The 26670-nt window shown below is 42.7% G+C and overlaps 1 protein-coding gene across 1 annotated transcript in view; it reads left to right on the top strand.

The window, feature by feature from the left end:
* The first annotated feature begins 206 nt into the window (after positions 1-206).
* Positions 207-26670, top strand: part of HECTD2 (HECT domain E3 ubiquitin protein ligase 2) — an 80567-nt gene continuing 54103 nt past the window's right edge. Inside the window, exons 1-3 of the mRNA XM_075257934.1 lie at positions 207-522; positions 14122-14251; positions 22382-22520. Of these exons, the coding sequence (XP_075114035.1) occupies positions 388-522; positions 14122-14251; positions 22382-22520 (404 nt within the window). The 5' untranslated portion in view covers positions 207-387. The remainder of the gene's footprint in view (positions 523-14121; positions 14252-22381; positions 22521-26670) is intronic.

Genomic DNA, 26670 nt, shown 5'->3' on the forward strand with positions numbered 1-26670 from the left:
CAGCATGTCCTGCTCAGCAGTGAGCTGTGCTGCGCTGATACTAGTGCTATGAGCCTGCTGGGCGTTGTAGTCCCCGCACACAGATGAGACCGGAGAGATCAGCTCCTCACATAAACACAGCAGCGCAGCAGAGCCAGGCCCCGCCCACACGGTCATGTGACTGATCCAGTGACCATGACGTCACCGGGGCTCCTCTAGCTGGCTGGATGGCTCTTCCAGTCTAGTGAGTTGTGAGTTCCTTTCATGGGCAACTCAGTGCAAGCGGGAGAGAGCGCTGGCTGTGCCCCATGGGGGAGCTGCGGGCCCCGGTGACATGACTGCTAGGGGGTCTCCTCCTTATCCTCTGTGCCCCTGGATTGTAAGCTCCTGTGCAGGAGACCTGCTGTGATGAGGATGTCTCTGCAGAGCTCACTGTCTGCTGGATCTGCCGAGAGCCAGATGGAAGAGGAGCAGCAGCAGGGAGCCCAGGAGGAGCGACAGAGGGACAAGCTGCCCCCCATCCTGTGCGCAGCCTCCTCCGGGGTGAGTACCCATCTCTATTACCCTGGGACACTCCTCATCTACGTCTATGAGAAATCTTATTCCTTATCTGGGAAAGTTGGGTGACTGGCAACCGTGTCCCATAATATTGTATTTTACTACAATCATCATCCTGATCATTGTATGTGATACTAAATACATTTGTGTCGAAGATGTAGCAGTGCTGAGTTTGTTACTAAGTTTTATGTGTTGTCATCCAGCTTTCCTACAATTCTGCATGTGGAATCTTACTAGGTATACAGATACATGATAGCAGGGATTATATTCCTGCAGAACTAGGTAGATGTGGGAAAGCTGGGTGGCAACCTTTATTGGAGCTGCAGAAAAGTTCTGCCAGGAGGAGAAAGGGCTTTATAAGAATTGTCTTCTGTCTGCTATCACATGTCCTATCTCTGACAGTATAGTGCAGGCTATTGGCTATTGCTATCTGGTATCAGCCATTTACACTGACTGTAGTGTCATTCAATGACAGAATCCTTCCCTGTGTGTATATATATATATATATATATATATATATATATATATATATATATATATATACACTGTATGTGTAGAATTACCTAGTAACACTTTAATATGTCAGGGTGGCTTGAGATACTTGAGAATGAGATCCATCACCCAGGTGAATGGATATCAATATCTTAGATGTCTTCCAATAGTCGGAACCAAGTGGTGTTTATGTTCCAGAGGAGAAAGTGGACCATATAGCTTTACTGCCTGTGTATAATGGCTGCCATGAGCCAGTGGAATAATGGATCCTCAGTGATCCAGTCACCAGTGTTCTGGTCCTGGGATGAAGAATAGCTTTGGGTTGTTTTGCTACCATTTCTAAATAATTATCTATATTATTTCAGATGTTTCTATTAAATGATACAGTTTGTAAATACAGTGCTTTAATGCAGAAGATGTAGCAGAGGTGAGTTTGCTATTTGGTACAAAACACTGGCTCAGATTTAGCAATCGCTAGACAGTGTGAACTTTAGGCAGGCTGGTACTACACCAGATTTATCACAGTGACTGATGCTGGATGGTAAGTCTGGTTTATCTGCGGACTGTTTATTGTATGTTTATTCCAACTTATAATTTCCTTACGCTAGCTTCACACCTACGTTTGGGTTTCCGTTCGGGAATGGCCCCCCTGAATGGAAATTTAATCCGATTTAAAAAGCGTCTACCTGCGGACCCCACAGCCTACAATGGGGTCCGCCTGCGAGAAGTGCACTGCTTCTCTCCACATTTTTCAAGCAGAATGGGTAACGGAATCCCCAGGCGGAGACGTGAACCTAGCCTTACTTTGAGAAAGTTATGATGCTATTGTGATGCATTTAAGCCAAGCCCCCTTTTTCTGAAAATCCACACCCACCCCAAGTAGGACTCACAATCTACATTCCCTATCAGTATGTCTTTGGAGTATGGGAGGAAACCAGAGTACCTGGAGGAAATCCACGGAAACATGGGGAGAACATACAAACTCCTTGTAGATATTGTCCTTGGCAAGATTCAAACCCAGGACTTTAGTGAGGCAAGGCATCAGTGCTAACCACTGAGCCACCGTGCCTCCTAGTAAGTCAAAACATTATTTTTTTTTTTTAATGTAGATTGTGAGCCCCACATAGAGCTCACAATGTAATTTATTTTTTTCCCTATCAGTATATCTTTGGAATATGGGATGCAAATCCATGCAAACACGGGGAGAACATACAAACTCCTTGTAGATATTGTCCTTGGCAAGATTCAAACCCAGGACTTTAGTGAGGCAAGGCATCAGTGCTAACCACTGAGCCACCGTGCCTCCTAGTAAGTCAAAACATTATTTTTTTTTTTTAATGTAGATTGTGAGCCCCACATAGAGCTCACAATGTAATTTATTTTTTTCCCTATCAGTATATCTTTGGAATATGGGATGCAAATCCATGCAAACACGGGGAGAACATACAAACTCCTTGCAGATGGTTTTTTGCCCTTGGAGGGATTTGAACACCAGGACTCCAGCGCTGCAAGGGTGCAGTGCTAACCACTGAGCCACCGTGTGGCCCCAGGTCAAAACATTTTACCCCAATCTAGATGCACAACACTGTGCCAAAGATGTGTCATGTTTATGCTTGTGTCTAGTTGGACTGTTGTGTTTTAACAGTAGATTTCATAAGAATGGAAGAATGGAGGTCGCGTGTGCCCTTTGCCGCTCTATTCCAAGTCTATGACTGTCTACAGCATCACAGTTCTTTGACAGGAGCAGCAGGGTGCATAGTAGATCACCACTCCATTACATTTTCCCAAGCTGTGGGGAACAATCAGCAGGGGTCCCAGCAGTCCCCCATCCAGTTAATAAATGTTCCAGGTAATGCAACATGGTGGCCCGGTGGTTGCTGCCTTTCAGCACTGGGTCCTGGGTTCATCAGTATGGAGTACATATGCCCTTGTTGCGCTTGCGCCTCTTGGTACTCCACTTATGTAACAGCCTCCAAAAAGATACCTGGAGTTTAATTTGGAGTTTAGCTTTTGAGTGTAAATGGAAAGTGGAATCAATATGTGAGTGATGAGAACCGTCTGTACAGTGCTGCAGAATATGTTGGTGTTATATAAACTTAAAGGGGTTGTCCCATCACAAGGATCCTATCTATACTGCTTGTTAATGTGGATGTAAGACTTTTCCTAAATACATTGCTTCAGCAAAACTGCTTTGTTTGTCCACTATCTTACTTTATTTACTTCTCTGTTGACACATCCCTTGACTTATCTGGTCAAAAGTCAAGTGATGTATCTGCTGCTCTCAGGGGGGAGGGAGTGCACGGGAGCGAGCCTGGAAGGGGGGTAGTTTACACTTTGGGGGGAAGGGGCCACCAATACAAACCCAGTATCCGCTGTAATAGAGAGGAGGATGCCGGGGAGTGTAGACGCCGGTACAGGTGCCTGCAACATCGCTACGCTCCTGCCCTGCATGAAGCCAGCAGCGGCAGAAGCGATGCTGCTATTCCGGAGGGGAGGGGAGGGGAGGGCAGAGGAGCAGGTCTAAATTGCATTGTGAAGGCTGTACATCTGATGTCTAACTGCATTGGGAGCGCACACGCAGGGCCAGTGGCATAGAAGCGACGACTTCTCGCCGCTGGCTTTGCATATGTGACTCTACCCACCAATGACGCAACAAAGCCGGAAGAAAGAAGAATTTACATAATTGAAGACTGGTGAGTGTGCGACGTGGGAATACCCCTTTAATAATGTGTGCTTCTCCTACAGTTGGAAGTCAACAGACCTTATATAACAGGTGCTTACTAAAAAAAAAACAAAAAAACTTTCACACTAGCCTTGCTGTGCGCACAGCAGTGTCCGTGGCTATTGTCCTTTCAAGATTTTAGCAACTGACACGAACTGTGTCCATTTTATCTATTGCCTTTAGTCTCTGTTTGTGTCCTTTAGTGTCCAGCGGACCAAAAAATCCTACATGCAGGACTTTCCTGGCCATTTGAAAAAATGTCAGTTTTTTTTAATTTATATTTTTAACATCGAGGTCTATGGGCAATGGACATATAACAGATAGTAACTGATAGCTATCAGTTACTGTCCATTTATGTCCGTTATGATGGGTGTCCTTTTTTTTTATTATTTTTTTTTTTTTAACGGACACCTTCTGTTCTCCAATACTGTATACAGAGAACCAAGCTGTCTGCTTCCTGCTCCATTCTCTGTATATGAGCACAGCTGGTTGATGGGGGGTGTCAGCCCTCACCGATCTGATAGTAATAACCTAACCTTAGGATAGATCATTGATATTTTTGGCCTGTAAAACCCCTTTTTAAATCGTTGAGGGTCTAACTATGGGGAGCACAGCAGGTCAGCTGTTACTGGACTACAGCTCTGGGCATTGCTTACATGAATATTGTGTACAAGTGTATGCAATAACTCACAACCACCACTATGAAAGACCAGATGGAAGCATGGCAGCTCTCTGCCAGAAGCCCCAGTCAAGTAACAGCTGATCTGCAGGGGTACCTGACTGTTGGACTCTTCCCAATCTATTAAATGAAATTTATGAAAGTGGATAACTCCTTTGATATAGATGGATACAAATGGAACGTGTTCTGTTTGTATCAATCAGTATATAAAAAATAAATTTTCCGTTGTTCTGATCCTCTGAACATTAGACTTTTAATAGCGGTGGTGTAAAACTACCTTAAAGCCTGCATTCATATTCCCATTCATTTGTCGCCTGTATCTTACTGACACTTATTCAGTGCAAGAGAGAGACAGACTACGTGACATATGTTTGTAGTCTATTACAATGGAGACCCATGTCTGTATACTATCTATAGTCACAACATTCTGAAATTATTATTATTATTATTACTCTTGATTTTCAATGGAGACATTTGACATAGCTTCGTATTGGTTGCAATGAAGCTATGAAAAATATGTAAAAATTTCCTTTCTCTTTGGATATTGACAAGTTCCATAACTTTCTAATATACCAAAACTTCTGCTTACTGTCAATGATAGTAAACTGTGTATGGGGACAGCGATTCGTACAGGGCTGTGTATTATGTTGGCCCTATATATACAGCAGGAAATAAGTAAATTCGGACAATAGTGCTGACCTAGTCCTGCTCACACAGCTGAAAGTTTAAAGAGGACCTTTCACCATATCTGGGCACATGCAGTGTTATATACTGCCAGAAAGCTGACAGTGCGCTGAATTCAGCGCACTGTCGGCTTTCCCGATCCGTGCCCGGTGTAAAGCGCTATCGGTCCCGGTACCGTAGCGCTTTACAGTCAGAAGGGCGTTTCTGACCATTAGCCAGAGACGTCCTTCTGCCTCGCGGCGCCAATCGCGCTGTGCTGTGGAGCCGGGAGGAACGCCCCCTCCCTCTCCTGATAATGCTAGTCTACGGACAAGCTGTGTGAGCAGAGGGAGGGGGCGTTCCTCCCGGCTCTCACAGCACAGCGTGATTGGCGCCGCGAGGCAGAAGGACGTCTCTGGCTAATGGTCAGAAACGCCCTTCTGACTGTAAAGCGCTACGGTACCGGGACCGATAGCGCTTTACACCGGGCACGGATCGGGAAAGCCGACAGTGCGCTGAATTCAGCGCACTGTCAGCTTTCTGGCAGTATATAACACTGCATGTGCCCAGATATGGTGAAAGGTCCTCTTTAAACTTTCAGCTGTGTGAGCAGGACTAGGTCAGCACTATTGTCCGAATTTACTTATTTCCTGCTGTATATATAGGGCCAACATAATATCAACGGAACTCAGCCTGGTTCTATTTCTGTCTGGTTCTGCAACCTTGTTTCTGCGTCTCCTATTCGTTGAATGAATGGAAAAAAAAACAAAAAAAACCCTGAAATAGTCCCAAACCTTTAGGGACTAATGTCACAAATATTGCCAGAATATCAGGCGTTGTTCCAAAATTTTAGGTACACTTTAAGTAAGCTTTTACATATATTTATTATTATATGGCTGAGCGTCTCTTGCATAATGGAAACTGCCATTGTGTGATATCACATCTGTGAACTAACCATAAAACCTCTTAGGCTTTATCATGTCCAGCCATCTTACTGGGCCGGCACCCAGAGATAAATGACTGCCACGTTTGGCCATGTCCCCCGCGGGTATCTTTGCCCTTTACCCCGCTGCTTCCTTGCTCTTTCTATATTTTCTCTATTATACTTGAGTTGCCTTTTTTGTTTTGTGAAAATAACAAGTTATTAAAAGAATCCTCGGAGACAATGAGCTGCCACTTGGTTATTGAGAACACATGCTGGAAACGTGGCAGATTGTCGTATAGTCGCTAAGTAACAGCTGACTATAGGAAGCTATACAAGTGCTTTCAAGTGAATGCAGGCAGAATTCTATCTAGTGATGAGCTAAAGACATGTTATACATTTATCAATGGGATTAGAGCACTAAGACCGCTACTCTTTGCTGCAACTTCCTAGTGGTCACCTATCAGGCACTTATGGGTACAGTATAGTCTGACAATGTGGCATTGAAGTGTCTGGTGGGGAAACCCATTATATTGAATATTATATATAGACCAATGACAGGATATGGTCTTATATCTGATAGATTGATATGGTTTAAAATATCAATGCAAAACATGAAAGGTTTATTAAATGTCTTAAGAGTTGAGATGCCACCACTGGCACCTCAACAGATGGGGAGAATGGCCACCCTGTATGTGAGCTGCTTCATTCAGTGTGACAAAAGACCTGATCCCATGTATCGAAACTGCCCAAGACCCGCTTCACATCTGCATTCTGTATTCTGTATTCACATCTGCATTCTGTACAGTCTGCTTGAACTACTTTCCTCTCCACATGACTCATGCGGACACCGAGCAGAAAACACACGGACCCATTATAGTCTATAGAGTCCGTGTGCTTTCATTGCTCACCGCTTTTTAATGCGTTCGGTATTCCTTTTGTGAAGTCCCCAAGCAGACTCCCGAATACCGAACACAGATGTGAACCAGGCCTTACAGTGTTCTGTTTGTCTGTAACAACCCTACAGCTTTTATTTCCCACTGCACTGCTGATAGATGAACTTGTGTTACTGGGTCCTGAGGACAACAGTGAGATTTGTTTTGTTTGAGACTCATCTACATGAAGGATATTATATCAGTTCTAGAAAACTCTGGATTTCAGGCAGATACATTGTTACCTACACTGGTATATTGTAGGAAACTGTTACAGAGAATACCTGCTGCTGATGTGTTTGAGTCCCAGAAGATTACCTAGACTGTATACAGCCTAAACAAGCTCTTAAAGGGAGTCTGCCCACTAGAAAGTTGGTATCAAACTAATGACAGCACCTTGCAGAGTTGTCTCTACATTTTCCGAAGTTGCCTTTCCTGTTCTTCTTTGCAGCTCCATTTTCATGAAAATCAGCAATTTTTTTTCTCCTCTCTTCCCTACATTGTCCCTAGCTGCTGTTCTGCTCTGTCCCTAATTCCTTGAGTGACATTGCCCAGTATGTCACACTTTGTTTGCAGTTTTGGGTGGTTAGTTAGAGCGGAGAACAAAGCCCTATCAGGAGAAGAAATGTCCCAAAGCAATTTTCTGAGAATTTACATAAGAATAAAATGCTGAAAATGGAGCAGAAATGTGGAGCAAGGAAAGGCATGTTTGGAAAGTGTAGGTTACCTGTTTTTTTTTTTGTTTTTTTTGCTGAAAAACTCCCTTTAAATGGGTTTATAGATGACACAATTTTCCAGTCTACTTGCTGTATCCATTTCTCCTTGTTCCTAAGTTCTCTGCTTGGATTGTGTAGTTTTCTATAATATCTATATAATACATGTAATAGTATGGGATACAAGGAGTATTAATCTCCTGACCATGTGTGTGCAGGGTATTCTGGTTAATATACAGATTTCCGTGTGTGCATGGGGCCTATCTAACTGGGTTTTATAAAACTAGAATGTTCCTATTCACTAACAGCAAGCAGAGTTCATGTAAATTGTAAGGATTTAAATCGCAGTGTGGATGAGAATGTTGCAGACATTGTCCCTGGGAAATTGTAATCCTGTATGTGAATTGACAGGAATGTGCCGCACACGCCAGACCTATGGGGTATAATATGGATTGCTAGCTTTTAAGGTGGTTCTGATTCCACCCTATTATTGCTTATGGAAATCCTATAGGTTGTGACTGCTCCTATCCATGGCTCACATCCATAATATGAAGTAAAAATGTCACCCTTCTTCTCCTTCTGCTCACCATGTGTAGCAGGAAAGTTATGGTGGGTTGCTATGGGAGGCAGTGATGGAATTCTCCTGCAGTCAGTACGTGATTTATGGTGTTAGCTCATCGCCCTAACGTGAAAATGTAAGACGGCAAAGCTGGAAAAACAAACTATGCAAAGAAAGTCTTATTGGCCAACGCACCCATAAAGACTCACTTATCAGCCGGCTTCATTCCTCCAGCAGCATATACGGGAAGAATAATGTTGTTTTTTTTGTTGTTGTTTTTTTAAATCATTTATTTAAACTTCTTGGATAGTTTGTTTATGTGGAACATTAATATTGGATTGCTCTTAAATAAAGCTGTATATACTGTGGAGAGGGTAGTTCGGTAGCAGCAATGGTGCGAACCCAACCAGTCAGAGACAGGGACACAAAATCTGGTGCAAACAGGTTTATTTAGAAAAAACAGCAAAATAAATAAACCAGAAAAAAAATAAATAAAAAAAATAAGCAAAATAAAATACAGCCTTAACTTCAGGCAAAAACGTTAAATAAAACCCTGCTCGTCCGAGCACTAACTAAACAGTGTGAACCTAATTATACACGTGGCTTACTACCAACCAGACAAACAAACAAAATCACACAGTACGGTCTCGCCAGACTCTCAGTATTGCAGGACAGACCCTAGCGCCTCCTCCTCCCTCCCAGGATCTGCCCTGAAGTACAGACTCTACAACCTTTTATGGCCCAGTAATGAGCCAAGGACCCACACCAGGGGCTGAGGCCTACTGAAGATCTGCCCTGGACTACACATATATCAGAAACCTGATGAAGATATACTGTGATTCCAGCACTCTGCCTGTCACCTTCTCACAGAACATAAGTTGCATCATGTAGGGAGGCTCACTGCGGTCTTCATGTAGCACCATATAGTTCTGCATGTGTTGGACTACTACCATTGAAATAACCCCGCACTACAGCATCCAGTGGAGCATGCCACAATTTATTTTTCTGTCCAAGTCATATGAGGCATGTGGAAAAACAGTCGCGCTCTGTAGGAGTCTAAAGGGGCCATATTAGGGTTCACTAAAACTCAGAGGTTGCCTGGAGCTGTGATATACTTGTATGTGTTAATATTAAAGCAATACATTCTCTACAAAAGTTGTCCATCACCAGGAATTGTGGTGAAATAAAATAAACTATACTCGTCCATATACCTGTGCCATCACTGCTCCTGTACCCCCCCCCCCCCCCCCCGCCTGGCTTCGTTCACTGGGCTGTGGCAAAACTAGAGGCAGTGGAGTCGAGGATTTGGCCTGGTGACCCCACAACCCTGATATCAATATGCCTTCTCTTATGTGCAAATGTGTCTAGGTGGGCCATGCTATGATCATATCTGAATTTTTCTCCCCCATCAGAGGACCACAAGAACGACAAGAAAACAAAAACTAATATGTTCTATGATGGATGTGCCCAAGGGACCCCATTGACTATAGTGGGGTTTGCCAGGTGTCTGTTGTGTGCACATTTTTTTTTTCAGAAATAGCCAGATGAGAGAGTTTGGTTTCCAGCACTTTTTCATCTGACAATTTATGACAGATCTGCATCAGACACCCGGTGCAGATGTGAACTTGGCCTGACTTTGTTGCCTAAAATCAAACTTTACAGATCTCAGCAAAGCATATGGGAATCTCAAGATTTCACTGGCGTTTGTCTTTAAGCAAAAGATGTCCTTTGTAAACATCTTTTGAGTTTTCTCACGATGACTCTTTTCCTTTCTGCATTACCAGGTGGCGCTGCATGATATGAACGCAGCGTCCCCTGCTGGGCCGAAGCGAAAAGCGTTGCGATTCCATTTATTCAATTGCTTCCCAGTTCGAAGTTTCTTGTGATTTAGATTTGCACAGTATGGATTTCATAGCCGCCTGTTTAATGTGGTTCTGAAAAGAAGACTTGTTCCTGTAATTCCTCCATGATTAGTTTTCTTCATCTGTAACACGTGCAACCAGGAGCCTTTGTGTTCTTCTCAGTGTTCTTCACTACTCCGCAGGCAATGGAGCACATGATCTTCACCACAATATACCATACAGCTCGAGGAACTCTGGCAAATAAAAGACTTGCTCCGTTATTGTTGTTCGGGCATGCTGGAAACCGCGGTATTCAAGAAAAAATTGATTTCTCGCCATAGGTGTTGGCTTTTTAATGGGACTAATGTATTTTATTCTGTTTTTGACTCTTCCTAGGACACAGAGACATGGGCTGTCTCTTAATAGCGCTCTAAATATACCCCAAGGACAGTATAACTATACATAGACAGGCAAGCTCCTTTATGGGCTAAGAATTGTATCAAGAATGAATAGATTGTTGGCTTTCAGAATGGTAATCTATCACTTTTTGTGAAGGAATTTGTTATAGTTTTTTATATAAAGGAACCCCAAGCTTACTCTTTTGTGTTGGGTGTTACATCACCTCCAATTTTTTGGATGGTCAGAAAGGTTTTTTTCATGTATTGCTATACAAAAAAACCTTTCAATTATTATAATATAATATTTGAATACTTGCACCACCTGTTCCTTGGCCCCCCATGGTCTATATAGTGTAGCAGTGACATTACCGTCATCGCCGTTGGGACAACGTCTATTGTAGTGTACAGAGCCTGGCGGGGAGGACACACTGTAATAATGGATAATAACTAGTATTTCTATACAATTCTAATGCACAGAGTGCTGAGAAAAGTCTTGTGAAAGGTTTTACTATCCTCAAATGAAACTTCTCCCCACCCCAAGTGCCGCATTTTATAGCAAACATCTGATCTTTTTGGAGAAAGTACAAGTTGGTGGCCACTATAGTGGTGTTATTAGTCATATAGAGAGCCATTATTGTCCAAAATGCACCAAACAAGACCCAGTGGTTTTCATCTTGGCTTTCGGTTCCTAAACTATACTGTGGTGGCTTCATAGAAGACTAAGAATACCTTCAGAAACTACCTGTAATAACAATACTGTGAACCTACCCTTACTGTGTTTAATGCCAAGGAAAAGGATTCTCCATAGCGGTCTCTTATTTATGGTTAGACTAGGGTGCAGAGACTGATGAATCTCCAGTTGTTCATCCCAAACACTCTCAAGGAAGTATGGACTTTCCCAATTGGAGTTACCTTCAATATTCCATACCTGTAAGACATACAACCTACAACCATATAGGGCCATCCATATCCCATCACAATATCCAGATGCCCAACAGACTATAACACGTCACAGGGCATTTCATATACTTGTTTGCCTCAAAATCACTTCTTCTTGAGGGTTTTCATGAGGACATTCAGCACTGGATAAGATATGGGATTTAGCCCTTTTTCCATGTTGAAGTTATGGCTTCTGGTCTACAATTCTGCCATTAAATTAACTTTATGGTAATAGATCGTCCATTTTCATCAATTACATACCCATGCCAATATTATCCAATGCCATGAATAACCTTGGCTTGTTCTTTCATCATTGCTTACTACTTGTTGCCATACGTTCCTTCTACTAGCAACCAACAAGCGAGGGCATATGGTGAAGGGGTGGGCGGGCAACTGGTAGCAGAGCATTGTTGATGTCAATAAGGTTTTTTTTGCCAGAGATCAAAAGAAAGCAGTTCAATTGTGCTATTCCAATTGGAAATGGAAAGTTGGGTTCATGCCATAAATCTTGTACTCTTCATTATTACCCTACAGTACAACATGGTATTAAGTATCGTTTAATAAAGAGCTGAAAGACACATTGGCTTCCTTCAGCCTTATCAATGCTATGGCTGGTGAGTTTCTTGGGCACATTTCCCATAGGCTACAATATGACTATGTAACTCTGGGACTTTGCAACTGTAATTTTCACATTATGGTCTACAAAGGAGGCTGGAAATAAATTGAAATTCTTATTCCCTTCCTCTGTTTTGCACTATTTTTGGAAGCGGGATCCTGATGATTAATGTGTAAAATATACATGTATTAGAGAAGGATGATGTTGTGTTTTGTATTATGTCACCCTCATAAAAAGGGTTTTATGTCCGATCCAGATTGCGGCATACTCTTCTTCAGATCCAAAGCGCCTGTAGCCAACGGTTTAGTTACAGACATAACATCTGGTGTCTTCAGCTCCACAACGGAGACAATCAGACTGTATTTCATAGCAACAGGCGATGTGAAATAGAGACTTGGAGGAGAGGAAGTCATTTGCAAATTATCTGTCTTGTTTTGGTTTTTTTCCTTCCTTGTGCTTTTTTCCCATAAAGGACTTGAAGTTGGAGAGATAAATATGGTGTTAGAGGTTTATTTCCCATGGTCCGGGCTCATTTGTGTTAAAACCAATTGATCTCCGTGTAAAGAATAATAATCTTTTGATGTGTTTGGCTTTAGTGCTTCCATGTTCATTATTATTCCTCTCTCTCCATCTTATATTCAAGTCATTTACATGGCCACTTTCATGTATACATGACAATATAGCACAGAACTATTATTAGCGATCGTACTTTACAACCCTATGCAACAAGGCAGTGAAGGTTATGTAAATTTAGACCTGGACACATACAATGTCCCTATATCCCCTGTACTGGTGGCTCATGTTTGCCGGGAGCACTTTCACCCGCGGCCTGCACTTGCATTGATGGTTATGCAATAAATGTCATAATTGATCAGAAATCTGGTGTGAGCGCAATCCGATCTAAGTATCACCCTATTGAAGTTCGAATTAATAAAGTTGATGTATAAGCTAGCTTAGAGAGACACACATACACACACATAGCTATGGTGTATATAGTGGGTTATGCTTTTATGGAGGGAAAGAGGTAGTTGCATACATTGTATAGACAAAGAACAGGTTGGACTAATATGATTAGCATAACATGATCGGTGGCAAGGTTGTAAAATAGTTCTGGCACATGGCTATTGGACAAGAAGCAGGATAGGAGTCACATCTCATTAAAGCTGAGGATGTAAGGTCTCTAAACAAAGAGGAGTGTGAAATGGCTACAGGCATGGCACCACATGGCCCTGGAGTCCAAAATGAAGGTTACAGAAGCTGACATCCTCCACACTGGCAAGTCCCTCGACATGACTCCTTCCAGGAAAGTGGGAAGTGTGGAGCAAAAAGATGACTTTTTCTTGCCTTTTACGCCACAAAAGTGGCATACAAAGTGTGATAAATCTGCCCCACTTCCCCAGTAGTCACAGCTGTTCCTTCCTCTAGTGATGACCATAGGGTTAAACCCCCACCTACTCTGCAAGCAGTTATAGAAGGACTCCTTTAGCCCACCTCCCGTCCAGTAGTCAGTCTACAGTGGATAGCTCAGTCACCAGGGCCAATTCTCCAAAGTCAAGTTACCCTGGCAGCTTACTAGGCTAGCTTTGCACATGTGTTTAATTCTTTGGTTTTTCTTGTATTTTATTTATTTACTTTTTGTTATTTTTGCACCCTTATTTGTTTTTGTTATCGTTGCACTTTTTTCTTTTATCTGGTTGTTTCAGCTAATGGCATCGGTTGATTGGGCAGATGATGGATACATTTATACCACTTTGCATCAGTAGTTTCATAAAATATTCAATAAGACAATGCTTTACCTTATTCTTTCTCAGCCACATGCCTGACATCAGCATTATCCAGCAGCAAAACTGCCAGAACCCTTCCGACATCAGGCATTGCAGATGTAATCCCAGCATTACAATGCCTTTGTGCGGAGTCATCTAACATTGCATAAGTAATAGCACCCCTGAATATTACATCACACTATCAAAATGACACTATGTGAAGGTGTCAGTATTCTCGTAATGATACTCTGTGTGCCACTTTGTTCGGGTGGCAGCACAGTACTAGTCATGGGGGAGATGTGCCGTAAGACCTATCCTGTAGTAATTGCTTCCTTTTAATTGCAGGGGATGGAGAGAGCAGCGAAGGGCCAGTTCTCAACGTTCAGCAGTTTCATTTCAACTATCAACCAAAAGAAAGAAGCCGCTGGGAACAGATGCTCACCTACGCAGCTTGTTATACCCAACAACAAAAATGGTAAATAAAAGTATTATGTACGCAGCTGTTTCCGCAAAAACAACAGCATACACCATGGTGGGAGAACTGTTCTGGATGAATAGAGCTGTGATCAAGTCTATAGACTGGCTGTTTGGGATTGTTCTTACATTTTTTTTGTGTGCGCGAATTAAGTTGGTTTATTTTTCCTTAGTTAAGTCCTAATGATAGTTGTATTAAAGGGGAACTCTACATTTGGAGTTGCTTTAAAGACATTTTCTGGGGCTAAAATCGTCATGACTTGTCCTTAGGACAGGTCATGAATATAACATCACTGGTGGTCCGGCACCTCCACTGATCAGCTGTTTGGATGAGTGCTGCGGCATCTTCACTGCTTAGGGGGGAGTTCACACTAGTATTTGTTGTCTGCTCATGGGTTTCCGTCTTATTCCCCAGAAAAACTGATTAGGGGATGGCTTGCCGGCGGTATGTTTTAAAACCCATTCATTTGAATGCGTTTTTAAAGCAAACTGCCATAGTCCTTATGTAGCCTCTCCGCGGTGAAGGCTTTTTTTTTTTTTATAGACACCGTTTTTCTGCTGCCAATATCCCCATTATGGCTGCAAACCTTTTTTTTTTAAATCTATGAGCACAGTCAGGAAAGCTTCTTGTTGTCTATGAATAATATGCCAATTGTAACCACACAAGGAGCCAGAAGTAGTTCCAGTCCCATAAATAGTCTTTTCTTACACTAAGATGTGAGCTTTGCAGAATGTTCACTCCATGCATAGAGAAAGCTGTTTACAGATGTAAATGTGCAGGCTGTGAGGAAAACAACCTCTCCCCTCTCTATTCACTTCTATTCTATTTAATGTATCTGTGGACGGGAATTCCTTGGTAACAGGCAATGAGCTGCCAATGAGCTAGGATGGAGACCCTCAGTAGCAAGAACTTTTAGAGGTTTTCAAGCAGAAAGCAGCCATATTTTTGACTGAAGTGCATTACATTTTGGTCCAGAGTCTCTATGCATGCTCTATGAAATGAGACTAAGCTGTCTGAAAATTGAGTGACTATTTAAAGATATATTGGTGTTAATGATTCACATGAGCAGTGTCGTAACTAAAATCTTGAGAGCACCGGTGCAATCTTTTGTCCGGGGCCCTGTACCTCATCCCTACCGCAAATTCTCGATAGTGATGGTTACGGGATCTAAGAAGTTTAATCAGCCTTAGTGTGGTTTGGGGAATCTGTGGGTTTCCTTGGTTTATGGGCCAGATGGAAGCTGCAATCTCAATACTGATGCCAGTGCTTAAGGGCCCACGTGCGACTGCACCCTCTGCAACCCATCAAGTTACGCCCCTGCATGTGAAAATAAGTAGAATGGGGGCCACACGGTGGCTCAGTGGTTAGCACTGCAGCCTTGCAGCGCTGGAGTCCTGGTGTTCAAATCCCGCCAAGGACAAAAAAAAAAAACCCATCTGCAAGGAGTTTGTATGTTCTCCCCGTGTTTGCATGGATTTCCATCCCATATTCCAAAAAAGACATACTGATAGGGAAAAATGTACATTGTGAGCTCTATGTGGGGCTCACAATCTACATTAAAAAAAAATAAAAAATAAGTAGAATGTTATAAATAGATTGTAGGCAAATTAGTGCCTCTAGTGCCCCCTGTTGGAAAGGAGAAATCCCAACCTTTTAATCCGCTTTAAAACATAACTTGGATGTAAGAAAAGCATCTAATCACATGCAACACTTTCTGATTTTTTTTTTTTTCTTCACTTATACTTACATACTTACTCCACAGTCCACTCCCAGACTTGCAGTTCATACATGCACTTGTGCAAAAATTGTGGTTAATTTAATTCCATAGAAGATTGTATTACCGGTGTCAGTATATTTTTGTATTTAGCAAGTCTGTCATAGCTGAATTTAGCCGTCATTATCAAGCCATTCAATACCAGTCTGCAATCATGTTCTTCCAGGTGCCAGGATAAAGTGCACAACATATGGTAATGAGCAGTGTGCTATCTCTGCCAGCCCGCTACAGCAGGTTTTAATAACATGCTGACAGATTTACTAGGAGGAAGGATTTAGGGAACAGATTATGAACTATTGATTGTGTGAAAGTGATCACTGTAGTAAATGGCGCTGATTCATGTACTTATAAGAGGGGACACTTCAAAGAGGACTTTTCACCACCTCCACCAACTCGAACTCTTTTTCTTCTTCTTATCAGTCTCCCCTCCACTGATTCTGGGGCAGATGGTATTTTTCCTGTAGCCTGCACTGTTCCCAAGTAATCAGTCAAGTTAATTTCAATGCCTGATATGCTACCTAGACTCTCTATGGTCAAGTGGGAGGTGCCGGGCAAAAACAGACAGTAGGGACGTGATTGAGAACCGCATCTAGAATTAGACGCCTCCTTACCTACTCCTGGCTTACACTACCTACTTGACATCAGAGAGCCTAGTTAACTTATAACTAACTACACCAATTGCTCAGGAATGGTGGGAGTTAGAAAGGTGAAAGGTTCTCTTTGACGTTGTCTTCATTAGCTCCGTAGACTATAAATAGTGGGCAGTGAGCATGTTTGACCACTTCACCACTCAAACTTCCCGTTATTACAGTTATGCTGGGAGGAGAATACGAAGATCAGAACCCCCCGCCCGTTCTAGTTATTAGTAGGGGTCCCAGCTTTGGAGCCACCAGTGGTCAGACTTTGAACAGTGAATGAGACAACCCTATTCATCTTATTAGTTTTTGTGATTAGGTCACTTTATAGCAAACTCCAAAAACTTTAATAGTTGATCCTCAGGATCCCCATCAGTTAGCAGAACCTGGCAAACTGCTCTTTTATCCTTGCACTGTGGTAGGTCTGTACCTGTGGCTAGTGGCTACGCTTGGCTCTGCAGCTAAGACCCATCTCTTCTAATTTTTGGCAGTAGTTGTGGTTGGGTTGGACCTGCACTGATGAATTAATGGCCTATCCTAAGTAAAGACCACTATTGTGTTTTCTTAGAAACCTGTTTCAACTCCATTTTGCCTGGAACAGTTTCCCAAACCACAAATGAATGATCTGTGGTATACACTATATATCTGTGGTATACACAGTCATTTTTGGGGTTATGTTGGACATAACAATCCTCATAGCCAGAAAAGAGCTTCATTGGTGGTGCCTATTGGCGTCTATCACACAAGTCATGTTTGTAGTATTACAAGCAAATCTTACATTTACAAATCCTGTACTCTATAAAGATGAATACATTCTGCTTTTATTGATATTTAAGATACTAATTAAAAGTAATTATATTTGCCCTATGTTAATCTAATGGGGTTATTATTACGGATTCCCTTTTACAAATTCTCCACTCTTGAGATGTCTCTTCTTAGACATACAGTACTATGTTTCAATTTTGGAGTATTATTTCTTGTTTTGCTATCATATATCCTACAAGAAATTTACGAAAAATGTAACTTCTGATAACGTCTTGTAAGTGTTAGAGGATTGTATACTGTTACACTTTGACAGTGTTACTTAATTTCCACTGCTCTTCAGGGGCCCGGGTGTTGGACCCTCACCGATCTCTTATTCTTTCATTATCAAACTGAGAGGTCATCAATGAATTGTTAGCTTGACAACCCCTTTATATAAAGCACAGAATACAGTTTATCACAACATGTGAATGGCTCAGGTGTCTCGCTCACTTTGGTTTACCAGTACAGACAACTGAGTCTTTGATGCAGAGGAACTCCTTCCCCCAACCACTTCACAGCTGGCCACATTACTCTGCTCAGTCCATTTCCTGCCCATATAATGGCCCCAGTTAACTCCAACCCATGGCACTTCACTTCTGGATCACTTCTGGCTATCACCTTGAATTCAGGCTTATACCCCCTGCCACCTCCATCTTGAGCCACATCATATGTTCCTCTGCTGTCCTGTGGGAAGGAAGACTCCCTTCCCTCACCAGTTATCTTGCTTTCTTACTATCTTGTTTTCACCCTAGTTGGTGGTCTGGTTGTCTGAGCCTGTTCTGCAACCTATTGAATGGAGGGAATTCCCTTTCTTCCCATACATTGAACTCTTCCATCACTCCACACCACTCGACATTATCAGATGTTCCTCTTGATCTCCATGGCTCTTCACTTGCATAAGGGAGACTCTTTCTTCTGTCCTGTAGGCCTTTCTCTGTTATTGCAGCCATTTTCCTCCTTTAATACATACAGGAGATGTAAATACCTCAGGGACACTGGTGATCAATACGGCTCAGTACAGAATTTTTTTTTCTTCTCTCTCTAAGGGCCCCTCGCTTCTCCTGAGATTTGCCAAGATGTTCCTCACTCTCTTTCTCCATTAGTAGTGCAGCAGTCATGGACAAGTGCTGGATAGGGGCACAAGGGGTAATGTTGGAGCGACTGTGCCAAGTTTAAGAGGTCAGCTCAGTCCAAAGGAGGGCTTTGCATGTCTTACAAATTGGTATTGTCAGTGCACACCTCTTTGACAGAGGGAACAAAACAATACAAAGCTGTGAGCAAAGATATTACAGAATTCTAATGTCATGGGCAATGCAAGTATGTACATGTCAGGAGTGGTGACCGATCCACGATAATGGAAGATCCTTAAATATGGATTATTGATTCCTGTGATAAACTATTAATGGAGGCCACAGATCTAATGATAGATATGGGATGCAGGAAAGTGCTCGGGATAGTGCTGTGTGCAGATGGCGGTAATATCTGACTAGTGCTTGGTAATCTCTTTCAGCTCGGGTTATATAAATCCTGATTCAGCAGCTCCAAAGCATCGAGGGGAAAATACACGGCTTTTAATAGAACGCCATAGAATACATACACAAGCCGCAGGCTCTGCCACGTGTATATTTAACGTTTCCTGCTTTTCCACATTAGCCTTTCTTAATACAAAAGGGGCAAGTGGGTTAAGGCTGAAAAAAACCCAATGTTTACTCCAAAGTCTTTTTTTAACTTTAAGTTTAATCCAAATCCCTGTGATGTTTTTCCAATTTCTAGCTGTGAAAGCAGAGGGGGAGCTTTCTGTACGATCAATGGCGCTGATGGCTGGCTGCTAGTGTGTGGGATTGTGTGATTCATGTTCTGTACTCTGTGGCTGTCGGCCTCCCATCTGTAATATTGCTCTCATTCACAAATTCGGAACAGTCTATATAAACCATCATGATCTCCCACTCGCCATCACAGCGTATTGCTCAATGCTTGCGTGAAAAAACGCTGGAGCCATCTGTACCGGCAACAGTTATGGGGAATTGAATGAAAACAAATGTGCAACGTTAATTTTTTATTTATTTTTTATTTTTCCAACAATTTTTAAATTAACCCTTCAGGGTCAAGTCTCCTTTATTCTTAAATGGAAAAAAAAATCCAAAAAGTAAGTAAAACTTTAGCTCTTCGGTAAGCGCCACTGGATTGTACCACTTGAGTCCTGAGTGGGAATCTGAGCAGGGCAACATCTGAATGGTATGCTCTGGTATCCTTCCAAGTTATAACGTAAACTATTAAACTGATCAGGTGGCTCTGGGCGTTTGCTAGGTTTAGTTTGTGCTTAGTGAGAGGATAGTCTGTCCCTTGGGGGGGGGGGGGGAAATATATTTAAAGAGCCCCTCGGGTTCCATTTCTCATCTGATCTGACACTAGTGTGGGGCAGCACAGGGGGGGGCATACAGGGTGGAACAACAGCTGTAGGATGCCTGCTGAGTCTCATGCATGGGTCCTATTAATTTTTGTAGTCATTTTGGGCACTGTGTAATTGCAGTGCTAGATGTGGCTACTTCATATCCTACTTGCCAAGTGTGGTTCAGACTATGAGGATCACGGCACACGCCATGCACTATGAATGTTTTCGACCAAAATCACAACCCTTCTGGGAATAGTAACCCCCTTTTGTTGTATGATACCGTGCCTATTTCTTATGACTGGGCATTAAATGGGCTATGATCCCTCTTTGTATGTGATTTGGGCAATTTACGTGCCAGTCATGACCAAAGTGACAGCTGTCCTGGCGATTTGCCTCTTTTTTTCTGGAAATCCAGGAAGTCACCCTGTTTTTTGGTCGCCTTCTGTACCTTCCAGGGAAGTTGGAAAGTATATATAGGACTTGTTTTATTTTAGATTTCGGTTCTCAGTAGCGTTACATTTATTCCAGTCAATGTTGCGCTGTCGGAAGTGCAGCTGTTGAATCATGCTGCTTCAGAATCTATATACCCCACTTAAAGAGGAACTATCACCACCTTCACCAACTGTAACTCATTGTATCCTGCAATAGTTGTAGTTCTAAGGATTCTGAGGCAATTGGAATTTTTTTTCTAGCCTTCACCATTCCTGAGAAATCATTTATTAGTTTCAGCGCAGTTCTGCTCTCTACTGTAATGTGGGCGGTCCTGGGCTGGAGCAGAAGGTAGTCTGGGACTGCCCACCTGACAGCAGAGATCATAACTGTGCTGAAACTATCAGCAAAGATTGCTCAGGAATGGTGAGGGCTAGAGAAAAAAATTCCAACTGTGCCAGAATCCATGGAGCTGCACCTATTCAAGCATGCAAAGAGTTGGAGTTTGTGGAGCTGGTGAAAGGTCCTCTTCAAGTGTTATTTTGTAGTTGTTTCACCATTGTATTGTTAAATCATACTCTAGTAAAGCAGTGCGTTTGAGCGTTTGTTTCATCGGCCTACTCTGCTTATGACTACATGTTTTGAGCCCAACAAACTGGATGCTGGCGGTCCTTCACAACTGCATGACATCTGATAGACAGTACTGCCTAGCAAGCTCCAAGGCTCAGCCTTCCAACTTAGTGTCAGAATGGGATACAAATTGGACCCGCATGTAAGGGCATCATTCCTTGGACTACTAGGGAGCTCCCTGTATCTCTCACCCAATGTCTGGCATTAGAATGGGATTGGAACATTTAAGGTGATTACAATCTAGTATACAATACCCTGTCCTCCGTTACAACAGGAGACTTTCTAAGTTAGTCAAAGGGATGCGCTCGAGGTCTTATCTGGCATGTTGATCACCATTGATCCAACTGGTCACCTGCTTTTGTGAAGTCATTATTTTTAGTTTTGCACACTTACATCTATTCATTCTGGTTAATTTTTTAATCTGGTTTTAGAAATTCATCAAGTGTCTTATTACATTCTATTGAAGCCACACTTGCGAGAAAATAATAGATTGTGGTTTAGTGAGCATAATGGAAACCGTGTGGGGTTCATGTTGTGCTTCTTAAAAAGAACATTTAATAATAAATTAATTTTTCTGTACAAAAATTAATTCAATATGGTCTAGAGGTTAATAAAATAGTTTGTGCAAATGATTTTGAAATGTGGGTTATCCCAGTACTGTGACGTCGCTATACAAGTTGACTGAGGCTATGGGGCCCCACGGTTACTTGTTATGCCCCTAATAGAGGCAGCAGTAGTGCTAATAAATCTTAGTCCTGGTGGCCAGGATGATAATAGCAGAAGCCAGTACAACCCACAGTGACCTTTGTGATGGAATATATTAAATGGGCTTTCCAGGAAAATATCCCTAACTTGCCTCAATAGGAGTCCTAATATAAACAATATTTATGCACTTTCTCCAATGCCCAGCTGCTCCAGTCCGTGCGCTGCCTGGGTCATTGCTGCTCTCAATCTCCTACTGCTTGGCACAGGACATGCTTGTAGATGGCGGCTCAGCCTATCCCTGGCTAAGGGGGGGCGATCATCACTTTGGAGGGTGATTTCCTAAGCAGGCATTTCCTATGTCAGGAGACACCAGAAAATGAAGAGCAGCAGGACTGGTGCAGAGGAGAGGTGAGTAACTTTTTGTTACATTAGGGCCCCCATATTTTATTTCTGTTTCCCTGGAAAACTCCTATAATATAATGCTTTATATAATATCAATTATTTAAAACACAGCATATTGTCAAAGGACGAATAAAATACTGTGAGCATTAGAAGGAAATAATGTAGATGTAGTAAGAACTACCATAGACGACATAAGAAAACTACTCGAAAAGTTCCAGTAGGCACCAACAACAGATTTCTAGGTGCATCAAGGAACCTGTCTCTTGGGATTTGTCCAGGCTTGGTATGTATCAGGATGAAAACGTACAATTTCCTGTAAGATAAAGAGTCTAATTGAATGTTCTCCTTTTGCTTTTCAGTAAGAGACCTTCCACCAATATGCCTTGATGTTCGACAAAAGCAGCGAATCTCCATTGATACGCTACCTGCAGAGATGAAAGCCCCTATCTTGCCTGAACCTCCCATTCCAGTACGGAACAAAACTCTTAAGGATTTCCAGTGAGTTCATTGCAATTGCAAAATCTTACATTTTATTTTAGTATATACCATATATACTCGAGTATATACGGTATATATTATACCGTATATGTGAAACACATACACATTAGGTATCCCTGTGTCTGAAAGTGCCCGGTCTATCTGTTCTGTCGGGAGGGGTTAATAGGAGCACTGTAGATACCCTATATTCAGCCAAGCTGAATTCCAAGTGGGGGAAAAACCCCAGTCCTCAAGCTCAGGGAAGGGGCAGACAGACAACCAAAACACCCCCTCTGCTTTCCCAGCACCCAGCAACTACTGCACCCAAAAACTCCGACCATTTTAATTTTTGAAATTTTCCAGTAGCTGCTGCACCCCCCCCCCCCCTTCCCCAGCTTATACTCGAGTCAAAAAGTTTTCCCAGTTTTGGTGGTAAAATTAGGGGCCTCGGCTTATATTCGGGTCGGCTTATACTCGAGTATATACGGTAGTTGTGCGGAGAACCTCTAAGGGTATGTTCACACAGTGGAAACGTACAAGAGGACAACGCTGTATGATTCAGGTGACTCTAACCTAACTAACCGCAGGGTTGGGTTCATATTGTGACTTCTGGCGACCAACCCTTTTAAAGAAGACCTGTCACTTCTCCTGACATGTATGTTTTATAGTAGGGAGTACAATTGGTTACTAAAATAGTCAGGAGAGGCGACAAGTCCCCTTTAAATTTGTCCCTGCCTTTAAGCATCTTGGACAAAACTCTCCCAAACACGCAGTCCAGTGCGTCACTCGTGAAATTGTGGCTGAACTTTGTCATAACAATTTGTCCATTTTTATTAGTCTTTGTTCTGCATGTAATTCTCTATATGCCAAGCTCCATTCCTGTATCCAACTAAAGACTTCAATTGTAATATGAAATGTCACTGCATGACGGTAATCCGTTACGCGGGAAATGAAATATAAGGTTCCGTCCGTACCCTTTCATAAAATTTTACAGTCTCACCGAAAGGCAGACTTCAGTCCAACAATGTGATTGTCTTTGAGAACTCTCTGGATTGTCTTTCGCCTTTAGTAAAGGTAGGTGAGGCCGTATTGGGATAAATGTGGCTGATGTACAATATGGCAATTTCGTCTTATGAATTCTTTTTGTGTTTACCATGTAAATCAGAATTGGCGCACACAGTGAAAGTTATTATTTCATTGGCATCTTAGACTGTAGGCTTCTTGTAGTTTTCTCTCTGTGAAGTCAAAGCATTTGATATTGGTTTGCAGCTCCCTATGTTTTACTGATATTAGTATTACTATGTAAAGATAGTCCATCACCAGTTTATCAATCCAGCCCTGCAGATACATATGTTAGGGTCACCTGAATCAACTGGAGTTTTCCCCTTGTGAATTGGGGCCTCCGTTGCCAAGATATCGCCTTTTTTGTCAATGTGTAAATCGACTATCTGGAACAACAAGGGTGTTGCCATTGCTCCAAAGGGGTAAAATGCCACGCCTTAGTTGCTCCAAAGAGCTTATTTCCATATCGACAAAAAATGGCAATATATCAGCAATGGAGGCTCCAATTCACAAGGGGAGACTGTTTCAGGTGACCCTAACCTTTGGTATATGTGTTAAGACTATAATGCCAAAGAGTGGTGTCAGGCCGGGGTGTGATTCAGAGCACCAACCAGAGGAATCCAGCGTCAGAGCTCAGAATCACACCCCCTTGTCTTCTCCTGCCTAACACCGCCCACCTGACAATACAGAGCCTAAATAGTACATCAGGCACCAATATTAACAGCACTTATTGCTCAGGAATGGTGAGGGCTAGAGAGAAAATTCCATCTGTGTCAGTGGAGCACTACCAATTAATTGATGTGATGTGCTGGACATGGAGGTGGTGAAAGGTCCTCCATAAAGTAAGTGTTTGGGGGGGGGATGTCCTCTAACTCTAGGTGGTCATCATGGCAGAATGGCATGGAACTCCATGTCTCAAGTACAGCAAGATACTTCCAGTCCACTGTCCACGGATCATGCGGTGTATGAATCCTTTTCTTAATCCCCAAAAATACGTATATGCTTTGCAGTCTAGCTCTATAGGGAACTTTTTGTTTGTAGCGACCATAGGGCTATGTTTTTGGACTGCACCCTTTCAGAGCTTGATATGTAAGTATCTTAAACAAGTGGGTGCAAGAGTCACAAACCGCATTATCCAAATTATTTCAAGGGGTTGTCCTGTGTTCTCCATGCGTTCGGCATGCACATTTGGGTCCTCTGGAAGGAGGGTCTGCCTTTTGTAAGTTGGGCTAAATGATGTGGTTGTAAAGCCGTCTCCCCTTGCTGGTCCCTCTATAGCAGGGGTGCTCACACTTTGTCAGCATGTGAGCTACTTCTTTAAATGACCAAGCCCTAAGATCGACTACCCACTTCTTGTGGGTGGGGCTGGGGCGTGCCTATAGGTGGGTTGGGTGGGGCATGTGGGCGTGGCCGGGGGGATCGTGAGAGGCGGCCGCTCAGGCATCCCAGCTGTCTGCTTCTTCGCAGCGCAGGCTGAGAGTTATCTCTGGACACTGGCAGGCTGGGGTTGCAGCTGCCCCGCCTGCCAGTGTCCGGAGATGACTCTCAGCCTGCGCTGTGAACAAGCAGACACCGGGGATCCCTCCAACCCTAAGAGCAGCCTACAAGTGCTTGTTCACAGCGCAGGCTGAGAGTCATCTCCGGACACTGGCAGGCGGGGCAGCCGCAACCCCAGCCTGCCAGTGTCCAGAGATAACTCTCAGCCTGCGCTGTGAAGAAGCAGACAGCGTGGATGCCTGGCTGCATCCTGTGATCGACTTGTACGTCCATTGCGATCGACCGGTAGATCGCGATCGACGTATTGGGCACCCCTGCTCTATAGGGTGGACTTATCGAAACAATTTCTATAAGGACTCTCTGAGCACTTGTCGCACCACAATATAGATGGTGTGGTCACGAGGACATCGGAGTTCAGGATTCTGTGTGTCTGCTCTGTAACCATGAGCCTACTTAAGTATAAAGTAACATTATTATATATCCAGTACATAACCTTTTGTATAATCCATTCCTAGTGGCTTTTTATGGTTGTAGGGGGACAGACATAAATAAAAGTTAATGTCTCTCTCTCAGTTCGTGTATCAAAAAAATAGTAAAAACCTTTCCCTGGGAAACGACTGATCTGCTGTATTGCGGCTCTAAGGTCTCATCACATTTTATGATGGAAAGCAGAAAATCACGACACAAGCATTTATCCATAGGGTTCTTTTTTTTTTGTATTTCTTTCTTCTTAGAAAAGCCATTTCTGCTCCCAGACACTAGGGACACAAATTACCGATAATTATGGTCAGCTCAGAGGACACACACGATTCGGCGGTGAAAGAACCGCCACTGTATACTTTTCACTGTGTGACAATCTATATATTCCAAGAAGAATAAGCGACTGGATGGAATATTTAGTACTCGGTAGTAATTTGCTTTAATGATAGCCACCGCCGTTATGATAATTCTTAGAAATTAACATAGCATACATAGAAAAACGAAGTCTACCGCAGAAAAGCCTGAAATGTTTTTTAACATATTTTGGGTTCCTAATTCCAACTATTTAAAGCCTAATAGTGCTGGTTATTATTACGCTTTGTATAGCACCGTAATAGGTGGAGACGCAGGGATGGCGAAGTGGAGTACTATTGTGAAATGAGAAAAACGGAAGATATTACGGAGCCATGAGCACTTCATGGACCGCCACATGCTGTCTGTGTGAGGAACCGTATCATGAAGTAAAGTTTCTAGTGGCAAAGCCATCCATAATACAGCAGACAGTTCTGCCAGTTACAGTTTTATTTTGGCATGGAATCTGTATAAGAAAGTTTGTTTGCTTCTATGTACAATGAAAGCCAGAAAAAGCTATGGGTCGGTAGACTTCTGTGTGTTATATTCCAGAAAGGGATCTTATATATGGCTGGGTGAAGGAATTATAAGGCCGAGCTTTGGAGAGATATTGACCTGGAGTGGAAGATTTTGGTTGGAAGGATTCTAGGTATATACTACTTGCACATAATCTACACTGTAAATTGTGGGTGTTTGTGTGTGGTGGGGTTTAAGCATAATTTGGCCAACACGACATACCAGTCTGTCAGTACCCGGTTACCCAATATACTTGACTGGGGCC

The sequence above is a fragment of the Leptodactylus fuscus genome, chromosome 10 (assembly GCF_031893055.1).
Source record: "Leptodactylus fuscus isolate aLepFus1 chromosome 10, aLepFus1.hap2, whole genome shotgun sequence".
Lineage (NCBI taxonomy): Eukaryota > Metazoa > Chordata > Amphibia > Anura > Leptodactylidae > Leptodactylus > Leptodactylus fuscus.